Source organism: Leptodactylus fuscus, chromosome 2 (genome assembly GCF_031893055.1).
Source record: "Leptodactylus fuscus isolate aLepFus1 chromosome 2, aLepFus1.hap2, whole genome shotgun sequence".
In the NCBI taxonomy this organism is placed as follows: domain Eukaryota; kingdom Metazoa; phylum Chordata; class Amphibia; order Anura; family Leptodactylidae; genus Leptodactylus; species Leptodactylus fuscus.
The window spans coordinates 35117768-35133400 of record NC_134266.1 but is presented as its reverse complement, the minus strand read 5'-3'; the positions used below and the strand labels follow the sequence as shown (position 1 = coordinate 35133400).

The following is a 15633-nucleotide window of genomic DNA, read 5'->3' as shown; positions in this document are numbered from 1 at the left end:
TCAAAAAAAATATCAAAATTCTTCTGGCGGGAATGGGTTAACCCCTTAAAAGAATCCAAAACTTTGCAAAAAAATTAAATTCTTGGAATCATCACATTCTTGCACCCGTAACTTTTTTATATTTCCGTGTACAAGGATGGATAAGGGTTTTTTTTGGAGCAAGATGTATTTAGTTACAGTCCTATGAAAAAGTTTGGGCACCCCTATTAATCTTAATCATTTTTAGTTCTAAATATTTTGGTGTTTGCAGCAGCCATTTCAGTTTGATATATCTAATAACTGATGGACACAGTAATATTTCAGGATTGAAATGAGGTTTATTGTATTAAAAGAAAATGTGCAATATGCATTAAACCAAAATTTGACTGATGCAAAAGTATGGGCACCTCAACAGAAAAGTGACATTAATATTTAGTAGATCCTCCTTTTGCCTCTAGTTGCTTCCTGTAGCTTTTAATCAGATCCTGGATGAAGGGATTTTGGACCATTCCTCTTTACAAAACAATTCAAGTTCAGTTAAGTTTGATGGTCGCCGAGCATGGACAGCCCGCTCTCAAATGATCTGAAAACAAAGATTGTTCAACATAGTTGTTCAGGGGAAGGATACAAAAAGTTGTCTCAGAGATTTAACCTGTCAGTTTCCACTGTGAGGAACATAGTAAGGAAATGGAAGACCACAGGGACAGTTCTTGTTAAGCCCAGAAGTGGCAGGCCAAGAAAAATATCAGAAAGGCAGAGAAGAAGAATGGTGAGAACAGTCAAGGACAATCCACAGAACACCTCCAAAGAGCTGCAGCATCATGTTGCTGCAGATGGTGTCACTGTGCATCAGTCAACAATACAGCGCACTTTGCACAAGGAGAAGCTGTATGGGAGAGTGATGAGAAAGAAGCCATTTCTGCAAGCATGCCACAAACAGAGTCGCCTGAGGTACAGTCCTATGAAAAAGTTTGGGCACCCCTATTAATCTTAATCATTTTTAGTTCTAAATATTTTGGTATTTGCAACAGCCATTTCAGTTTGATATATCTAATAACTGATGGACACAGTAATATTTCAGGATTGAAATGAGGTTTATTGTACTAACAGAAAATGCGCAATATGCATTAAACCAAAATTTGACCGGTGCAAAAGTATGGGCACCTCAACAGAAAAGTGACATTAATATTTAGTACATCCTCCTTTTGCAAAGATAACAGCCTCTAGTCGCTTCCTGTAGCTTTTAATCAGTTCCTGGATCCTGGATAAAGGTATTTTGGACAAACAATTCAAGTTCAGTTAAGTTAGATGGTCGCCGAGCATGGACAGCCCGCTTCAAATCATCCCACAGATGTTCAATGATATTCAGGTCTGGGGACTGGGATGGCCATTCCAGAACATTGTCATTGTTCCTCTGCATGAATGCCTGAGGATTTGGAGCGGTGTTTTGGATCATTGTCTTGCTGAAATATCCATCCCCGGCGTAACTTCAATTTCGTCACTGATTCTTGAACATTATTCTCAAGAATCTGCTGATACTGAGTGGAATCCATGCGACCCTCAACTTTAACAAGATTCCCGATGCCGGCATTGGCCACACAGCCCCAAAGCATGATGGAACCTCCACCAAATTTTACAGTGGGTAGCATGTGTTTTTCTTGGAATGCTGTTTCTTTTTGGACGCCATGCATAACGCCTTTTTTTATAACCAAACAACTCAATTTTTGTTTCCAAAATGAAGCTGCCTTGTCCAAATGTGCTTTTTCATACCTCAGGCAACTCTATTTGTGGCGTACGTGCAGAAACGGCTTCTTTCTCATCACTCTCCCATACAGCTTCTATTTGTGCAAAGTGCGCTGTATAGTTGACCGATGCACAGTGACACCATCTGCAGCAAGATGATGCTGCAGCTCTTTGGAGGTGGTCTGTGGATTGTCCTTGACTGTTCTCACCATTCTTCTTCTCTGCCTTTCTGATATTTCTCTTGGCCTGCCACTTCTGGGCTTAACAAGAACTGTCCCTGTGGTCTTCCATTTCCTTACTATGTTCCTCACAGTGGAAACTGACAGGTTAAATCTCTGAGACAACGTTTTGTATCCTTCCGCTGAACAACTATGTTGAACAATCTTTGTTTTCAGATCATTTGAGAGTTGTTTTGAGTAGCCCATGATGCCACTCTTCAGAGGAGATTCAAATAGTAGAACAACTTGCAATTGGCCACCTTAAATACCTTTTCTCATGATTGGATACACCTGGCTATGAAGTTCAAAGCTCACTGAGGTTACAAAACCAATTTTGTGCTTCAGTAAGTCAGTAAAAAGTAGTTAGGAGTATTCAAATCAATAAAATGATAAGGGTGCCCATACTTTTGCACCGGTCAAATTTTGGTTTAATGCATATTGCGCATTTTCTGTTAGTACAATAAACCTCATTTCAATCCTGAAATATTACTGTCCATCAGTTATTAGATATATCAAACTGAAATGGCTGTTGCAAACACCAAAATATTTAGAACTAAAAATGATTAAGATTAATAGGGGTGCCCAAACTTTTTCATAGGACTGTATGTAAAAGCACATTTGGACAAGTCAGCTTCATTTTGGAAGAAGGTCCTGTGGACTGATGAAACAAAGATTGAGTTGTTTGGTCATACAAAAAGGCGTTATGCATGGCATCCAAAAAAAAACTGCATTCCAAGAAAAACACTTGCTACCCACTGTAAAATTTGGTGGAGGTTCCATCATGTTTTGGGGCTGTGTGGCCAATGCCGGCACCAGGAATCTTGTTAAAGTTGAGGGTCACATGGATTCCACTCAGTATCAGCAGATTCTTGAGAATAATGTTCAAGAATCAGTGATGAAGTTGAAGTTACGCCGGGGATGGATATTTCAGCAAGACAATGATCCAAAACACCGCTCCAAATCGACTCAGGCATTCATGCAGAGGAACAATTACAATGTTCTGGAATGGCCATCCCAGTCCCCAGACCTGAATATCATTGAACATCTGTGGGATGATTTGAAGCGGGCTGTCCATGCTCGGCGACCATCAAACTGAACTGAACTGAACGCGAATTGTTTTGTAAAGAGGAATGGTCCAAAATCCCTTCATCCAGGATCCAGGAACTGATTAAAAGCTACAGGAAGCAACTAGAGGCAAAAGGAGGATCTACTAAATATTAATGTCACTTTTCTGTTGAGGTGCCCAGACTTTTGCACTGGTCAAATTTTGGTTTAATGCATATTGCACATTTTCTGTTAGTGCAAGAAACATTTCAATCCTGAAATATTACTGTGTCCATCAGTTATTAGATAGAGGAAACTGAAATGGCTGTTGCAAACACCAAAATATTTAGAACTAAAAATGATTAAGATTAATAGGGGTGCCCAATCTTTTTCATAGGACTGTATATCATTTTGGGAAATCGCCAAGCTCCAGTGATAATGACATCTGCAGCCAATCCCTGGACAAAGCGGTAACCTCAGTGGTGTGTGATGTGATGTCATTGCTGAGACTGGTGGGTACCAGGGAAGCTTTGGCGTGGGAATGATCTAATTGGTAAAGCAAGTATTACTACTATTCCTGTTATTTTAGATCATTCTAAGTGAGTGGTTAAGAATAAGGCATGGGACTGAACAACACATTCTCTAAGTATATGCCCTTCTTGTCATCATAGGATATCCCAATGGGAATGTTGCTTTCAGTAGAAATTTCAGAGTATCCAGGAATTTGGACGTTATATTTCCCATTATGATGATACTCAGCACAAGTCAACGAACATTGTCATTTTATTGGTATATAAATGAGGGTGAATATAACATTCTTCTGACGGGTTCCCTTTAATAATACTATAATAGGTTACAGATTCACACTTGTTTTGAGGTTTGCGTAAGATCCAGTACTGTCTGCCCTATGGTTTAGTGTAAATGACCTGGTGAGTAAACCTCTCAGCTCTAACGTCTTCTGGCTCATTGGTGATTTTATTAGCTAAACTTGCAATTTGCTGGATGTCATGTCCCTAACCCTAAGATGGCATTTGGAAAAAGTCAGCAATTACAAAATTCCAGTAGACTGAATTACGGGGAGGATTAAGTTTAGAGGTCCGACCTACAGCAAAGTAGTCCTACAGCTTGTCTGATGGAAACGGTGGGGCTCATTTTTATTACACCTGTATAATATAGTGTAATGGGAAACCGTTTCCATATCTATCTTGGCATAATACACAAGATTTTTTTTTTTTCGAATACCTGTTACAGGTATCTATGAGACTTGTACTGACTATTATTACAATTTATGCGTCTGTATATCATTATGAATCCGTGTATGGGGCCAAGGGCAAAACTTAAGATAGGTCCTGTACCTGTTTTGCAGAAGGAAATGAAAGGGTCCGTAGAAGCATGGGTGGCACTTGGATATCATCCAAATTTAAGACTGACGACCCAAGCAAGGCTATGTACATATGGCCACGTGCAGGGTCCCTGATAAAGTGGACGTGTGGATGGCATATGGACATCAGTCTTAAATTTGACAGCAATTTCCTTGATGGTGCACTGCCATTTTGTCAGAACACTTCTACACATTTCCCCCGGCCCCTTCACCGATCAGTTGTTTGCATATACAGGATCCCATTTGCTGTATGTTTTTCCTCCATGACACCTTTGTCGGTATACTCTCCACATTGTTGCCCACATAGTCAGTGGCGTAAATAGGAATGGCGGGGCCCCGTGGCAAACTTTGGACATGGCCCCAACGCCTGGAGAAGACCCCAACCGAATCCCCCCCCCCCCCCCGCATTCCTGCACTCTCTATTATGCCCCATAGTGGCCCCTACACACAGTATTATGCCCCCATAGTGACCCCTACACACAGTATTATGCCCCATAGTGACCCCTACACACAGTATTATGCCCCATAGTGACCCCTACACACAGTATTATGCCCCATAGTGACCCCTACACACAGTATTATGCCCCATAGTGACCCCTACACACAGTATTATGCCCCATAGTGACCCCTACACACAGTATTATGCCCCATACTGACCCCTACACACAGTATTATGCCCCATAGTGACCCCTACACACAGTATTATGCCCCATAGTGACCCCTACACACAGTATTATGCCCCATAGTGACCCCTACACACAGTATTATGCCCCACAGTGGCCCCTACACACAGTATTATGCCCCATACTGACCCCTACACACAGTATTATGTCCCATAGTGACCCCTACACACAGTATTATGCCCCATAGTGACCCCTACACACAGTATTATGCCCCATAGTGACCCCTACACACAGTATTATGCCCCATAGTGACCCCTACACACAGTATTATGCCCCATAGTGACCCCTACACACAGTATTATGCCCCATACTGACCCCTACACACAGTATTATGTCCCATAGTGACCCCTACACACAGTATTATGCCCCATAGTGACCCCTACACACAGTATTATGCCCCATAGTGACCCCTACACACAGTATTATGCCCCATAGTGGCCCCTACACACAGTATTATGCCCCATACTGACCCCTACACACAGTATTATGCCCCATAGTGACCCCTACACACAGTATTATGCCCCATACTGACCCCTACACACAGTATTATGTCCCATAGTGACCCCTACACACAGTATTATGCCCCATAGTGACCCCTACACACAGTATTATGCCCCATAGTGACCCCTACACACAGTATTATGCCCCATAGTGACCCCTACACACAGTATTATGCCCCATACTGACCCCTACACACAGTATTATGCCCCATGGTGGTCCCTACACACAGTATTATGCCCCATAGTGGCCCCTACACACACTATTATGCCCCACAATGAACAATTATTATACTCTGGGGTCTTTTCAGACCCCAGAGTATAATAATCAGAGACCGAAGGGGGCTACCAACATAAAAAACACTGTTACTTACCTATCCCCAACTCTGCTGCAGTCCTTGGTGGTGTCGGCCATCTTCAATGACGTCCGGGACGTCACATGACCTGGGACGCAGGCCCTGGTCATGTGACGTCAGGGAGAGTCATAGAAGTAGGTCCGAACCTGCCCATAGAGGTAAGTAACACGGTTTTTTATGTTCTCTCACCTCCCCTGGACCTCCGATCTGAAAAGACCCCGAGTATAATAATGATGTTTTGGGGGACCTGTGGCGTCACTTACCGATCCCGGACTATTAAGAAAAGAAAAATAAACCGCAGCAGTGGCGGCTGTCGCCGGGCCCCTAATGTCCCGGGCCCTGTGGCAGCCGCTACCCCAGTAGTTACGCCACTGCACATAGTCTAGCACTGATATTCATCGCTTGATTCTCCCTTTCTAACGAAACACGTCTATAAAACACATTACACTCCAGGGTCACATGTATAATTTCTATATAGGCAAGGGGCAGGTGTCTCTAATATAAAGGCCATTTAGCTTATAAGATTTGACATAAATCCTGTTTTCCATTCATTGTTGCCGTAGTAGTTACCTTTGTCCTTTATAAACCTACAGGGTGCAGATAGCAAATTGATCTTTGTCCTCAGTCGTGTTATTTCAGTGATTGCGAATCAGGAAGGCTTCTTGAAGCACAAATCTCCTTTATTACTCATCCGTAATAAAAGTTGTGTACACATATTAAGGATCTTACTACATTTTATACCTCACTAGCAGCATATAGTAAGTGAGCATTCCCTAGACCCTGGCCGCTGTCTGGGATAACAATTACTAAAAAGACCGTACACGAGGATGTAAAAAGGAGGAACGTGCTTTAATGGTGAATTCTTATGCCTGCTGAGACATTTGGAAGATATATACAGTGATCTTTTGCATTTCATGTTTCTATGGCAATGTGTTCTAGAGAATGGCAAGCAAAGAATTATTATGTCTCTGCTTTATACCAACCCCTATGCAAACGTAAACACTTTTCTGGCCATATATATATATTTATGTATATATATATATATATATATATATATATATATGTTAGGCCGGTGGCAGACGACCATGCTGCAAGCAGCCTGCCGTGAATTAAAAGCACTTGCTGGACATGAGAGACACGGGGATGTCCCTGTGTGCTGCTTGTGTATCCACGGTTCCTTTCATTAAATGGATAGAAGCCATGGATGCAAAGGCTGCAAAATAGAACAGGAATAGGACCTGTTGTATCGGATGTGGCCCAGACTGTCAGCCCGCACACGGAACCGTGTAAATCGTGTGTATGGGTCCATAGAAAAGAATGGGTCAGTGCGCTATCTGTGAAATACATGGATAGCACACTGACCCACACCACGGTCGGTTGCAAGGAGTCTAATGCACAATTGCAAGTATTTCTCTTACTATGCCCAATGCATTTATATTTTTTTTATATTTTCCAAATTTGGCCTCTATTCAGACAACAGTGATGCAAAACGACTGTGAAAAAGGGCCATATTTCCCTGCCATTTTTACATCTGTGGGGGTACCCTTTTTCGCAGATCCTTCATCGACTTGAGTCTATTGAAGGTTCTGTGAATATGGGCAAAAAACGGACATGTCCTATTTTTAAATGGACCCTTTACAAAAAAAAAAAAAAAATCAGTTTTATGAATAACCTCATTCAAATGAATTGAGTTTAAGAAATGGACCCTTTACAAAAAAAAAAAAAAATCAGTTTTATGAATAACCTCATTCAAATGAATTGAGTTTAAGGTCAGGGCCCCACGGGCCAGAGACGCTGCGATTTCCCCATCCCATGTTCACTTTGCAGAAAAAATCACAGCGATTTTTTACCCATTGGGGTAACATACCCTAAAAAGGTCTGGCTACCGGCAGCCACCACTAGGTGGAGCTTACTGTGCATGCTCCTATTGAAAACAATGATAATAAGAAGCCATAATCCTTAGCTCCCCCTAGTGGTGGTTACCGGTATCATAGTATATTACGCTACATAATGCTCCAGTCCCCGGGCCCCTACATTAGATGTAATGGGTCGGCATACAGTTCCCCTTTAATGACTATGACTTGCCTATGATGCTATAGCCGGCGCACTAATCCCCCCCCCCTCCTCCAGTGCATTAATGAAAGGTAAACCGGCTTAATGAGCAGCCAGCAATCCGCCTGAGAGCGCGCCCTGCCCCCTGCGCTGCGCCTCCTCCCCGCCCGGCTGCGCCGCTCTGCGCTGACTGACACATATGAGGTGTGCGCCAGCCTCACATCACTGCGGTGTCTGCAGCCTCCGGCTCATGTGGCAGGTGGAGAGCGGGCATTGGCGGCGCTGACAGGAGACATTGCTGCAGGAATATAACTGGAGGAGACCTTGAAGATGGCCGAGGGGTCCGGGAAGACGTCTCCGCAGAGCCCCAGAGGCGGCACACTGCCTGCAGGTGAGGATGGTAAACAGCCGGGTACAAGGGCAGACGTATGGCATATGGACGTGGGTGAAGGTGGCTGAGATACACCATGGGGGGCATTGTGGCTGCCTGCTCACATACACTATTCTGGGGGCTGCTGAGATACACCATGCTGGGGCTGGATGGGGGGCATTGTGGTTTGCTGCTCACATTCACCTTGATGGGACTGGATGGGGGGCTGCTGAGATACACCATGCCATTGTGGTTTGCTGCTCACATACAAATAGATGAGGCTGCTGACATTCACCTTGCTGGGGTTACATATGGTATACATAGGAGGGAGTGATTGCCCCTCCTGGGGCTCTGTGGGGTGGTGCCATGTGAGGTTGTCAGTGTATACAGATGTGGCCAAAGTACACGGAGGTGGAGATTCTTCTGTCACCAGACTCTTGATGTGACGGCGTCTCTGGCTTTACTATATTCCAGCTCGCCATGTTTGTATAGATGGGAGAGGATACATCAGGTATACAGAGCCTGGCATCCCAGTATTCAGAGGTTGGACTGTCAGCGCCCCATGCCGGGCACCGTCCCATACTTGGTCCTGGTTGATCATGGATTTTACTGAACAGACATTGCAAGCTGCAATCCCTTTTCTCCTAAGATTATGAATATTGTGTGGATGCAGCTTGGGCAGTGTTCACACCTGCGTTGTCATTTCTGGTTATCTGTTCCTTCATGAGATTGCTGCTGCCATAACATGCTGGAAAACAACAACACCAGATGGATGAAATAGACTTCTACTGGGGTCTGCCAGTTTCCGTATGGAATAGTTGCTTCTGTTTCCTGTGGATCTGTGATGGCGGCGCCTAAGGGATCCTCCGCTGTACGGTTTAGGCTCTTCTACATCTACATTAGATTATTATGTGGGGGAATAGAAAGCTTATGAGACCGCTCACTGCACTGGATACACTGTATAAGCGGGTCCTCCGTGCCCCAATGGGTATGGGGCTGCAAGTCTTGTTCCCCTGTCTCCTCTCCAATTCTGTGTCACATGACGGACCCCACTGTTCTGTATGTAAAGGTGACATGAGTCGGGGATGTCATGGAGAACTAGAGAATGGGCAGAAGAGCTGAGCACAGAGATTTGTGGCACCCCCAGTGCTCCCCAAAATCAGAATGGGGCGACCTGCATGTATATTAGTAATAAATCGTATCTGCTAGTAAGGTTATTTTCCCTTTTATACCGTAACAATCTGTTTGTGATCTAATATCTGTAGGAAAGCTGGATGGCAACGGATATTGAGACTCTAACCACTCCGCTTTCCCATGCTACTGAATGACAAGTCTGGTTTTAATACGCTGCAAAACTGAATCCGACAGATCTCATTCTGTAATAAAACCTATAGCGGCATATGGCCGTACAGATCTAGTGCCACAAATTACAGTTTACATAGGAGAAAAAAAATTGCCAAAAAATGAGATTATTGTGGAAATGCTGCCGAGTGTTATTGCAGGTTTCACCTCTTCATCTGCGGCGAATCCACACGGAATCTAGAATTGCCATAGTGGGAAATAATTCCACCATGTATGGCCTTCCCCGAATACAGGCAGGGCTGAACAATCCGGGGACGTTAGTAGCCAATCGGCTGAGAATTTGTACTCCGAGCTCTTATTTTTGGCCTGTGCTTTACTTACTGACTTATACCTCACTGCTGTACCTGGAACAAAGTCCCAAATGTTCACTTTCTTTACATTTTGTACATTGTGCATGTCCGCCATAGCAGCCGTCTTATTGTAGATTTACCCCAGAGCCATCATCTCTCTGATCTAGACTAGACAGTCATATTTGTATAACTGGACAAACCTGTCTCTGCTGTTATACTGTATATATTATTCTACTGCAATATTTATAGTGTATGGATGTAAATATATGTGCGCTTGCAGTAATACGTTACATACACACAATATACAGATATCTCCTTTGATAAGTTAATAGGAGTATATTGACCGCTATAACACGTACTGGGTATTTAAAGAGGACCTTTCACCGATTTGGGTACAGGCAATACCATATACTGCTGGAAAGCTGACAGTGCACTGTATTCATCGGCTTTCCCGATCTGTGCCCCGGGTAAAGAGCTATCGGTCCCGGTACCGTAGCGCTTTACAGTCAGAAGGGCGTTCCTGACAGTCAGTCAGGAACGTCGTTCTTCACAGCAGCGCCTATCGCACTGTAGAGTGTGAGCAGCGAGGAACGCCCCCTCCCCTTCTGATAATACTCGTCTATGGATGAGCACTGTGAGCAGAGGGAGGGGGCGTTCCTCCCCCCTCACACTGTACAGCCCGATAGGCGCTGCTGTGGAGAAGGAGGTTCCTGACAGACTGTCAGGAACGCCCTTCTGACCGTGAAGAGCCACGGTACCGGGACCGCTAGCTCTTTACCCGGGTCACAGATCGGGAAAGTCAACAGGGTGCTGAATTCAGCGCACTGTCAGCTTTCCAGCAGTATATGGAACTGCCTGTACCTTATCCAGTTTCTAACATTGATGGTCTTTCTTTAGGGTCAATATTAGACTTGTGGGATTACAACACATGGGACCCCTACAGATCATCAGTACCCACGCAGTGCAGCTCTCAGTATTGTTTACATACTGTGCAGTGCGCTCCTCACCCACTATACAAACTGTAGGTATTGTAGCGCCGTCCCATAGATGTTTCACTGCTCTTTTGCTGTTTTGCATTTTTTTAAACCCCCCCCCCCCCCCAATATAAGTCTATGGGGAGAGCGCAGTGTTTCATGGGTAAAATAGCTTTTCTGCGGTGTGGGGATGAGACGAAATAACATTTTTCACTTTGCTGAGATGCAGCATTTTTTTTTTTTTTTTTTTTTTTGTCTGCTGCTTTTCTGCAACGTGTGTCCTCAGTCTAAGGATATTTTCATACATAACAGGTCAGTTTAGGTAGAGATAGGTAAATCGCAGTGTGTGGACATGTCCTAAGTCTTATATACAGGATTGGGCCTCATACACACACCAGATAGACTCTTATGGTGCTACATGAGCTGCACAGGTCGGGCATGAAGGATCCTTGTTAGGATTGGAGGTACGTATGGACAGTATGGGCTCATTGAGCACCATTTTTAGGATTCCAGAGATACAGATTCCAACAAGGTGATATACATGAGGCCTTAGGTTAGTACACATCAAATAATGGGAACAAAAACATCAGAGGGCGCTTTAGAAAAAGCGCCAAAAAATTGCAAATGAGTTCAGAACAAGGGAACTGTAGTTGTGCCCATCTTTGATAATTGAAGTGGAATTCTGTATGGTTTATTCTGGCGTCTGAAATGCTCTATACGTTCATATACATCCCAGTTATGAGATTGTGATGCATGCTTGTTACATAAAATAATACGCTGTGTGTGTATAATGCGGTGACGTTGCGGACTGTCATCCCGCTGCCTGGGAATGATTTGCTTGGTAAGAATTCCCTCTGCCGTGGTACATTGTAGTCATAGGAAGCATTTACATATCAAAGGCATGTCATGGCTGTACAGGGGATTACTATGAACACTTCAAGCCCTATATAATATTTATAGCGAGGTGGGTGGGGGGTTTGATGTAATTTCTAGCAGGTACACAGCGACGTCTCTATTACTTTAGGGTGGATGTTTTCATTCCCTCTATGGCTGACAGTGCTCTGGAGAACAGAGAGGCTTCCATCATTGTGTGTTTTATGGCGTCGTTACTCTATTACATCGAATGACCAGCTAGAAGACTCTGAATAATTTATTAGTGGGCCACCAACATGGCAAGTGACAAAGGTCGGGCAAGCTCTGTATTCTCGCTATAGGTAGACTAAAGCTGTCCAGGACTTGCTCTCTCCAATTGAAGTATGTGGTGGTGTAAACTATCAGAAGGTGGTGGACATTACGTCTGTCTGTCACATGGCCATAATTGAGACTCATGTGAGTGTAGAAGAAGCCATAATACTACAGGTCTATGTTGTTATTTCAGACTGTGTTTTGCAATGTCCATATACCACTATGTTCTCACTGCACATTCAGTCTGAATGTGGACATGTCTGGTGGTGGACTTTAGTTATTTCTGGCGCTCCATTGAATTGAGGGCAGCACCGTGGTCATACACATATACAGCCTGGCTTGGGTCCCACTGAATGCTATGGATAGGGGATAAACGGTGGCTCAGTGGTTAGCACTGCAGCCTTGCAGCGCTGGAGTCCTAGGTTCAAATCCTGCCAAGGGCAAAATCTGCAAAGAGTTTGTATGTTCTCCCCGTGTTTGCATGGGTTTCCTCCCAAAGACATACTGATAGGGAATGAAGATTGTGAGCCCTATATGGGCAGTGACTGACAATATCTGTAAAGCGCTGCGGAATATGATGGCGCTATATAAGTAAGCATAATAAATAAATGGGGCTGTAGATCACATGGCCCTGGGGCTGTAGATCACATGGCCCTGGGGCTGTAGATCACATGGCCCTGGGGCTGTAGATCACATGGCCCTGGGGCTTATTTTTATCCACTGGGAGTAAGCAGAACGAATGACAGCAAGCAGAGATCTAGAAAACTGTGAGGAATTGATATAGTATATTATAAAACTGTACAACTTTTTATTCTACAATAATATGTCTCTCAGGGGCCACATAGTGGCTCAGTGGTTAGCACTGCAGCCTTGCAGCGCTGGGTCCTGGTGTTCTTATCCCACCAAGGGCAAAAATCCATCTGCAAGGAGTTTGTATGTTCTCCCCGTGTTTGTGTGGATTTACATCACATATTCCAAAAAAGATGTACTGATACGGAAAAAATGTACATTATGAGCTGTATGTGGGGCTCACAGTCTACACTTAAAATAATAAAAATAAATATGTCTCTCCATATTGGTCTGAAAGTGACCAAACCCTCTAAGCTGTGTCTTCGCCATACATATTTCATGTAGGTTATGTTATTGAATCCTGTATCACTCAGTATTATTGCTGATCTGTGCAGGGGCTGGCTCCTAAGGACAGACCATAAATAAATTCCTTGACATCCCTCTTTATTTTAGTTCCCCTTTGCAGACTTTCTGTAAAAAGCGCTTTGGGGAAAAAAACACGATGCAGTGCCAAGGTATGTTTCCCGGCAGCGGTTTGTTTGGTTTTTGTCCTCCCTGTGTCCCTCTACATGGGGCTTTAGCCTAAAGGTTATGACTATTTGCCAGTGGTTTTTGTCCGTCTTGACTATTTTCTAGTTATGCTTCTTTAAAGGGGTTAAAGAACTTTTTGAGGTTGATGTCTTTTCCATAGAGGCAGCTGCTGCAGTACTCCCTACGACCTCCCTTAGGGAGACAGCTGATCTGCTGGGGTTCCAGCAGTGAAATCCTTGCCAACCTGCTATCTAATGAACAGGACGTCAGTTTTGAAAAGGCGGATAGCCCTTTAAGTCTTTAGGCCACCATACACATAAAGGAATAGTCAGTTGAACCCATCAGTCTACCCCACAGATTTGTCATGGGAAGGATCGGGAGCGATGAATCTTATAATAGCCAATCCTTTGATCACCTGGACTTGGCCGCTCCCTGCGGTGTCTGGCAGCAGATTTCTCCCATGACCTCACTGAAAACCAAACTGAGTGCATGTGTGTAGATGATGTCATAGGTGTTATCACAGATATGGACACGGCAGTGAGAGAGACAGGAATAGCCAGAGCGGCGATATTAGAAGGTTCCCAGTATAGATGGGTTTATGACTTCCATCCAGTACTGGAGGACACAAACCCCTTGTTGTGTGTGTGAACAGTGCCGTGCTGTGAGCGTGCTTTACTTCCCTTGGTTTACACTATTTGCTTTCACTCGCTGATTTCTTGCTCCCTAATTCTCAATATTTGACTTGGCCGGTGAATGTGCTTTTAGCTAAGTCGGCCGTCCCTGGATGTGACTTGTGTATATGCAAATGCTGGATATTAAGGATCTTAAAGGCGCTGTCAGTAGAGAGATGTTTGTCAATGGACCCTTTTAAAAGCTGTTATTGGTGTTCAATACAGCGGCGATTTATTAAGCCCTATGCACACAGGAGAATCCAGGCCTAAAAATCTAGTGTGTACGTCAGCTGGAGATCCTGGCCTAATCCCAGTGATCTAGGATGCAGTGAGTCCCTCCCTACTACTGCTATTCTACTTCTACTACTGTATTTTCTGCAGGTTTTTACTGTAGCAGCAGCAAAAGCAGAGCGTGCAGGATTTTTCCGTACGTCCATTTCACACAGACAGTCGCTATTGTGCACCCCCTTCCATCCAGTGAGTCTATGGGTGAGCTGTATACAGTACATAGATTATATGTGCCAAGGCCCACATCGAGGTCTGACCACAGACTTGTACACGCTCATAGGGGTTACATTTATTAAAAGACTCTGCAACACAGTTTGTCTTCTCCATGTTAGCAAATTAGCAATATGAGTTAACCCCCAAAAGCCCCTCTTAATACCCTGAAAGCCTATTGACTTTGTGCAATTGATCTTGCCTTATATTTTCTAGATCTCCTGTAGTGGTTGATACTACTGAACTACTACTCCTTACATTCATCTCTGTAATGGAACAGTCTTCTGGCCTTTTAAGATAGAGAGATATACATATATATTAATTTATTAATTTTTTTTTTTTGGGTGGGGTGTAACTGTATCATGCATGTAAGGGTGAGTTCTCATGGCGAACTTTGCGGCGGGACGTTCTATCGCAACTTTCTGTCAATGAACGATTTCCCTCTTCCATGGGGTTATTGTTTGTTTTGCCAATATTTTACCTTCTTCTCATTCATTTCACCATAAAATCAGACTGAAAATGGGACAAGACCACTTCTTTTTTTTTTTTTTTTCCCCCAGCTGGTTTAACCGTTTTTTTGGACTGGCCTCAACGTATATATACCGTGGTCACTCTTAACCCTGCAAGGATGTACCAGTAAGCATGAAGGTGTGCAGCTGCAAAACCGGGGAGCCAATTGTTTCAACAGTCAGACCTCCCATAGAGAAGGCTGGGACAGTCTATGCTGGGCTCACACCAACCATTCTGGAATTTTGTCCCCCATTCTGCTAAAAGTACGCGGAGAGGAAAGTCCTGAATGCAAGACTGTTCTCCGACAATTTTTGGCCAGAAACCTGGTGGATCCCATTATAGTCTGAGGTCTGCAGGTAATCACTTTTTTTTATTGGATAGGGTTTCTGTTTTTGGGGTTACCTGAAGAACTGAAACCCAAACACTAGTGTGACCCTAGCATTATTAGCATCCCCGCCTTCTCGATTGCTATGTACACCGCACTTACTGAGCTCTGAAGT

The 15633-nt window shown here is 44.0% G+C and overlaps 1 protein-coding gene across 4 annotated transcripts in view; it reads left to right on the top strand.

Annotated features, from left to right (window-relative positions):
* Positions 1–8242: 8242 nt before the first annotated feature.
* Positions 8243–15633, top strand: part of MAP7D2 (MAP7 domain containing 2) — an 86214-nt gene continuing 78823 nt past the window's right edge. For all 4 annotated transcript variants that reach the window (XM_075263605.1, XM_075263603.1, XM_075263604.1 and 1 more), the window contains exon 1: positions 8243–8344. In XM_075263605.1, coding sequence (XP_075119706.1) covers positions 8284–8344 — 61 coding nt within the window. In that variant the 5' untranslated portion in view covers positions 8243–8283. The remainder of the gene's footprint in view (positions 8345–15633) is intronic.